Source organism: Sander vitreus, chromosome 2 (assembly GCF_031162955.1).
Source record: "Sander vitreus isolate 19-12246 chromosome 2, sanVit1, whole genome shotgun sequence".
Lineage (NCBI taxonomy): Eukaryota > Metazoa > Chordata > Actinopteri > Perciformes > Percidae > Sander > Sander vitreus.
The window spans coordinates 15,154,832-15,155,299 of NC_135856.1; the positions used below are offsets into that span (position 1 = coordinate 15,154,832).

The 468-nt window shown below is 63.0% G+C and overlaps 1 protein-coding gene across 2 annotated transcripts in view; it reads left to right on the forward strand.

The window, feature by feature from the left end:
- Positions 1 to 468, forward strand: part of ube2o (ubiquitin-conjugating enzyme E2O) — a 28,391-nt gene continuing 27,923 nt past the window's right edge. For both annotated transcript variants that reach the window (XM_078279682.1, XM_078279673.1), the window contains exon 1: positions 1 to 468. This exon is cut by the window's right edge and continues 106 nt beyond it. In XM_078279682.1, the coding sequence (XP_078135808.1) occupies positions 137 to 468 (332 nt within the window). In that variant the 5' untranslated portion in view covers positions 1 to 136.

Genomic DNA, 468 nt, shown 5'->3' on the forward strand with positions numbered 1-468 from the left:
GCGCACACACTGCGCTACAGCTACGCAGCTCTTCGTAGCGACGTAAACACGTGCACATCGCTGCTTCCAGGTTACATTTTTTTTCATTCCACCATCATCCTCGCGCTCTAGCATCACTCCCTGGACAACAGCAGCGATGGCGGAGCCCCTAGCGTCGGATGCGGCGGCCACAACGGACGCAGCAGAAACGGCAGCATCCCTGACCCCGGGCCTCTCTCCCGCAGCCAGCCCTGGCTCGGAGCCTCTATCCATGGCTCTGTCTCCCACGGCGGACGGCTCCCAGCGGCTGCTCTTCTCCCACGACCTGGTCTCCGGGCGGTATCGCGGCTCAGTCCGGTTTGGCCTCGTACGGATGATCCACGGCGAGGAGGATTTTAACTCCGACTCGGACCTCGATGATGGCGGAGGGAGAGGCGATGGAGGTGGAGGAGGAGGTGGCGGAGGAGGAGGACGAGTCCCGTGTGGTTC